The 6,388-nt window shown below is 39.3% G+C and overlaps 1 protein-coding gene across 1 annotated transcript; it reads right to left on the bottom strand.

Annotated features, from left to right (window-relative positions):
* Nucleotides 1-3,525: 3,525 nt before the first annotated feature.
* On the bottom strand, nt 3,526-6,157 carry NKX3-1 (NK3 homeobox 1). The gene is made up of 2 exons (XM_075205173.1): nt 5,959-6,157; nt 3,526-4,024 (listed from the first exon to the last, which is right to left on the bottom strand). Exons 1-2 carry the CDS (start codon nt 6,155-6,157, stop codon nt 3,603-3,605), a joined length of 621 nt encoding a protein of 206 aa, XP_075061274.1. The 3' UTR covers nt 3,526-3,602.
* Nucleotides 6,158-6,388: the final 231 nt, after the last annotated feature.

The raw sequence follows: 6,388 nt of genomic DNA, 5'->3' as shown, positions 1-6,388 counted from the left end.
TTACCTTCAGATCTGAGCTCTTCATCTGTCATAGACATCGGCTGAAAAGATCCTGGGGATATATTTACTATGTGGTGGTTCCGTAAACAATTACTTAAAAATGCCAGGAATCGGCAGTTCTACTGAACCACCACATAGTAAATATATCCCCATGACCCTGTAAGCTCTATGGAGATCCTGATGGTCAGTACATACACACTGCAGGACTGGACTGACATTGTTCCATCGCTGAACGCGAAATTTAGCTCAGTTTAAAAATCAAATGAAAAGATACGATGAGCTTTGGAACGATAATCTCTCATCGCTGGAGCGTACACACACTGACGCAATATCGGGCCGAACAGTCGTTTATCAGGTGATTGGCCCGATAGCCAACTGAAAGCCCTGTAGTGTGTACCCAGCCTTAGTGCCTTAGTGTGCTGATCAGACTGACTATCTGTTTGCCCCCATACACACTGAGATTTGTGGGCAATTAAGTCGAAACATCCATATTAGACATCAAAATGACACTTTTAGTAAATGATATTTGAATAATATGTATGGGAGGAGGATGTTTCTTACCACTTTATTAAAACATTTATCAAATACAACTAGATAAATGTTTAAAATGGTAATATTTTTTACCGTCCCTCCTACAGTATATATATATATATATATATATATATATATATAGTACCAAGGTCCAGTATATCTATTTATTTGTATTTTTGGGCTTTGTTATTCATCATGTTTAAGATGGCTTGCTTCTCTATTATGTTGACTACATTACTGTTTTGCTTGTATTATGTTTTACATGGCAATTCCCTTATAAATGGTTTAGTGTGTGTTGCCATAATTACTTTAGTCATGGATCAAACAGTTGTATATAAATGATGCTGTATAATGTCTATAGCCATAAATGTTGCAAGTTTTCAGGACAGAATATGACAGGAGTGTGACATCCATGTGCACACATCCCCATTAATCCTATAATATATCTCAGTGCACCATGCCTTTACTATATAGTGAAGGTTATTTTCTATGAGCTAAAGATTTAAGTCAGAGGGGTGGGATGTGCAGTATCTGACCTTCCTTTCATTAGTAGTCCCAGTATGTACAACAGATTGTTTACTGCAGCAAATATTTCCCAATAAACTCTTAAAATTGCTTTGCATTCTTTATTAACACAATAAATATAAAGGCTATTTAAAAACATGAGTGAAAAGTAATATAACATATTTTTACATTATTAACGTAAACATAGCATTGATGATAGGTTCATTAAAAGACGTTGGTAGCCCTGAGTCCCACTTTACTGTCAGCCAGAGAGAGGGAGATAATCAAGAATTTTGGGGTCAAAATCGCCTTGACTGTAACCGACTATACAGATATCTCTTTGCAATGTAGATGTACTTTGGTTCTTGTTGTGATTCTGTGTATTGGTAATATTGGTAATATTGCACAGATACTATTAACCCACTCCAATTGTTTCAAGTTGATTAAATATTTAAATGTCTGCACAAAAACATGATTTAACTAATAAGCTATTAGTTATTGAGTAGCAGCTGCCAAACAAACTTGGTAGAGGAAGATTAAAATGCTCCAGCACCCATAGTGGTTTAATACTCAACTACAGAACACTACTAGTAAATCATCATCATCATTTATTTATATAGCGCCACTGATTCCGCAGATAAATTATAACTTGTGTCAAGCATGTCTCAGACATTATTCTAGCATTGTATTATTCAGCATGATGACCTGATATTACATTTGTACAATTATATTCCTCAGTTCCTGGCATTACATTACATATTTATATCACATGAACTGAACAAAAACAGAGACACAAAATGTATCATATAACCAGCATAGACATCTTTATTTACAAACAGGGACATATGTGATGGCCATATACATTCAGTTTAGCATAAACCAACATGGCAACAACATGGCTGCACTTTGGTTTGTTAACCCATGAGTTACCAGGCAGACAGTGAACATATACAGCAAGGCACTTTAGTTAAACCTAAACAGTTATTTCCCATACTTGGCAGTGGTGGGAATTGTTTGGCCTGGGGAGTGGTTGGAGAAAGACATTAACATGAGATTTAGGAGAGAGATAAGAACGTGTTATCTCCTGATACTGTAATGAGCCTATTAGTGCAGTACAGAGGAGAGGAGAAGGCGGAGAAGACATAGATGTCTGGTGATGTACAGATATGAAGACGTGATGAAAGTGGTAAGAGCTAAAGGGCATTATTTATTAAAATGATGCACAGAGATATGTGCTGTAACTCATAGCAACCAATCGTCTGTCAGATTGCAACAGTCTGTCTCCACTAGACTGCTATAAGCTTACGTTTGTTTGGTTGCTAAGGTTTACACACCCTATAGCTATCTGCACTACGTCATTAAGTGAAACAATCACTTTCATTTACTGTGTAAACCAAATATTTTTATATTTTTTGACAGTAAAGATTTGTGCTAAGTTCCTTACATTCCGAAGGAGAGAGACAGCTGGGAAAGAGGAATTTGATTAAGGACTTAGTGATAAATGAATAAATATTAGGTTAGTTTATTGGCATAAAATACTTGCAAATTAATAGTGTAGATCAGTTTGCAGCTCTCCAGCTGTTACAGAGTGGAACTACAAGTCCCAGCATGCACTGTCAGCCTCAGATTTGTAGTTTCACAACAGCTGGACAGTCACAGTTGGCCTACCTCTGATATAGACTGAAGATAAAAGATTATAGGAAGAATTAAATAGTTCAAACAGCACAGTGGGTTAATATGGCTTCAATAGGTTATAAGTGCACTTATTACATAAAGTAGTGGAGAATCCATCATTTAAAATAAAAAGAGAAAACCCTCATAATATTAAATAAGTCCTGATACAGGCTGACTGCTCTCATCACGAGAGCTTATCTTCATTACAGTTTATCTTTGCTTAGAATGCATGCTACCATTAATGCATCTCTTCTACATAGCACATAAATGAATGTAAACTTAGCCAGGGCCGGTGCTAGGGTCCATGGCGCCCTAGGCATTTTTACAAAATCGGCGCCCCCCCCCCACAAAAATCGGCGCCGTCCCGCCCCCCCTCCCGCAAAAGTCGGCGCCCTCCTCCCCTCACCCCGTCTTCCCTTACCTTGTCTCACCACCGCCGCCTCTCTGCTCCGTCTCCTCCCCTCCACTCACTGACACTAGTGAGTGGAGGGGAGAAGACAGAGCAGAGAGGCGGCGGTGGTGAGCAATAGCCTCTTCCCCCCTCCCCGTGCATCTGAATGCTGTGCGGCGGCCGTGACAGGTATGGTCAGCGGTCGCCGCACAGTTTTAAAGTCAATTACCATTCTGTGGCGCCCTCCAGAACCCAGCGCCCTAGGCAAGTGCCTAACCTTGCCTAATGGGAGCTCCGGGCCTGAACTTAGCATTGTGCTTGCTGTGCCAGGTACAATCATGCCCTCCAGCTGAACACCTAAGAAATACCCCTAGACTGCTCCCTGCCACCCAACGACAGTATTATAATAACACATCCCACCTGAATTCAATAGGTCAAAATAATTATAAATAAAATCCCTAATATATTATAATTTGACAGTCCTGATGTTTGGTGTTGGTGATCACCATAGAGGTGGATGCCACCCTGTCAGGTAATACAGGTATGGGTAGCAGTGGTAGTTCTGGTAGAAGCTCATGAGAGAGGTCCTGCTCAGATCTCCGTCCCGGCACATCAGTGGGAGGGAGGAGGTCTTATCCAGGTCCTCCAGGTCACTGGCCAGTTGTTTCCTCTTGGTTTTATATCTCCGGTTCTGGAACCAGATCTTCACCTGGGTCTCGGTCAGCTTCAGGCTCTTGGCCAGCTGGGCTCTTTCTGGAGCGGAGAGGTATTTCTGGCTGGAGAACTTCCTTTCCAGCTCAATGACCTGGGAATGAGAGAAAGCTGCCCGTGATCTCTTAGCAGGCTGCCTGGCCAATTTCTCCTCTTCAGATGAACGTTGGTGGGGGTCCTCAAAGTCCAACTGCTCTACTTCCAGCTGATCATCTATGGGAGAAAAACGTAATGACAGTGATTCAGCAAGTCAATCACATTGAGCCAGGTCCAATAGAGCAAAAAACGAAAGAAAGAAAAAAACTGTTACATAGCATTGCTCCACATCTCTGGCATATAGCGCTGCTAACCAGTCAAGTGTGGTGGACTTTTACAGAAATATGACAGCATGCAGTGAGCAACTTCTGAATAATTTTCCCAGCAAAGAGCTATTTTGACGTTTTGAAGAAAATCAAGAGATTCAATACTTAGTTCTATTTAACTAATTTACAAGTCATTATAGCTGTATTGATTAAGCTGCTGCCATGTGATTTATAGGTGATATGTTTTATGTAGTCTAAGAGATCATTTTTAAGCAACAAATTATATTTTGGTTCGACTTATAAGACAACGTTGGATCTTTCTAAATTTTGCCTTATAAAGTGACAGTTAGTCCATATATAATCATAACACCAAATACTACAGTGTTCAACTTTGTACATGTTTAACTAGTTTAAATGTGGTAGTGTGTGTGTACTGGATCATAATGGGCTCTTATGTAAATAAAAGCTATGTAATGGCATTTTAATATGAAAAATTAAAATGTAATTATATATTTGATTTTTTTTATTTGTTTATTTTACTATTGAACTACCTATCAATTCTTTTGCTGTTAAAGGCAATACCTGTATATATTACTAGGATCTTTAGTGTCCAAAATCATTCCCTATGTCACATATGTTTGGAAAATATATTGAATATGTGTGTTTCTGTATTTTTGCCTTAATGATAATAGTTAATTGCAGTGTCTTGTTTGTTGGGAAATTAATAAACATGTTACAAATATAAAAGCTTTCATGATAACACAACACTAGTTTGTCATATATTATACACATCTAAGTTTTTTTTCCAATTTAGTTTCAATTTAATTATAACTCAATGATTAGTTCTGTTTAAATGTATGTAAACCTGGCTATAGTTGTGTTAGTATAGTTAGAATAATGTTGACTTTGTGGTGAAAATTATTTTGTTATTTTGTAACCATTTATTTACAAAATATCGAATCTTGAAACTTGTCATGAAAAAAAAGGAAATATTATTACAAAATAGAAGTAACAGAAAGTACCACCATACTCACTCCATAAAATAATGAATTACTTAACAATTCACTGATCGAATTGATTGTGATTGTTTAATAACCATTACAAATAATTTTCCCTGACAATTTTATAATAAAAAAAACTACTGACAGCAGCAATCTACCTTATCATGCAAAGCCCAGGCCCGCATATAACAACACTTATTTCTTACTTGCAGTTGAAACTCTTGCTTTTTCACTGGCTGTCAGTAAATTTACTAGTATCCAGATTCCTACAGTTAGCAAAGATCCGACTCCCGTCGGGCACTGTACAATGTATCCCAGCTCAGCTACATAGTGTGTGTGTGGCTGTGATGACCACAGACTCATATTTACTGGAGAACTAACAGTGACCCCTCTGCCCTGTTCAGGTTCATTTAACCTGTAATAACAGAGAGGCAGCCCCACTGCTGGTGGGAGAGCTAGTGAGGGTGGGGGGGTTACTGTGTGTGTGGGATGAATGCAGCCATGTGGGGAGAAAGTTGTACTAGTAATAGACAGTGGAGTAGCACAGTAGCATCTCTATATCTGCGTCCAGGATGCCAGTATCACTAGGACTGGAGAATGCTCATCAATAACACCAATCTGTTGCCTTTCATTAATCCAGTTACAAAAATGTAATAACCGGCATTATAGTAACTGAGTAACCAACTAATTCTAATTTAACTTGGATTCAAACGTTACTGGATGCTATAGACCCTCGGGTAGGCAACTTGTGGCTCTCTAGCTGCTGTGGGACTAGAAGTACCAGCATGCCTGTATAGAGCTTATGTGAGACAGTAGTAGGCAGTATATAGATGCCTGTACTCACCTTCTATCTTCATGTGATGGGTCTCCACTGAGTAATGGGCTCTGTCTCTCTCACACTTTTCCTCTTCCGTCTCTCCTGCGGATTCTTTCTCCTGGTCTTCAGCCTGGACCCCTGAATGTGTGTCTCTACTCTTGCACCCCAGGTCTGACAGGATGTCCTGGATGAGAAAGGATGTCAGGGGCCGGGTGGTGAGGGACATGTCTTCCGAGGCTGGGTGTGACATCCACAATGGATCAGAGAGGACTTTGATAAGTGATGTGGGGAGATGAAGAAGGAGGCAGAAGAAGCAGCCTATGGGATCCTAATACAGACCCTCAGGATTAGTATCATTAGAAAAAGGATAATCAGAAAAGTGTATATTTGGGGTCTGGATGTCCCCAGATTATTGTATCTCAGATAGGGATCCTATACACTCCTGATGTTTGCTCTA

The sequence above is a fragment of the Mixophyes fleayi genome, chromosome 4 (assembly GCF_038048845.1).
Source record: "Mixophyes fleayi isolate aMixFle1 chromosome 4, aMixFle1.hap1, whole genome shotgun sequence".
Lineage (NCBI taxonomy): Eukaryota > Metazoa > Chordata > Amphibia > Anura > Limnodynastidae > Mixophyes > Mixophyes fleayi.
Note: the sequence above shows the minus strand (reverse complement) of the source record. Positions and strands in the feature narration are given on the sequence as shown.

Excerpts from the sequence above, each read along its gene's own strand:
- NKX3-1 (XM_075205173.1), bottom strand. The coding sequence starts at position 6,157 with ATGTCCCTCACCACCCGGCCCCTGACATCCTTTCTCATCCAGGACATC. Across the intron at positions 4,025-5,958 it reads CCATCACATGAAGATAGAAG|ATGATCAGCTGGAAGTAGAG; the intron begins GTGAGTACAGGC and ends TTTCTCCCATAG.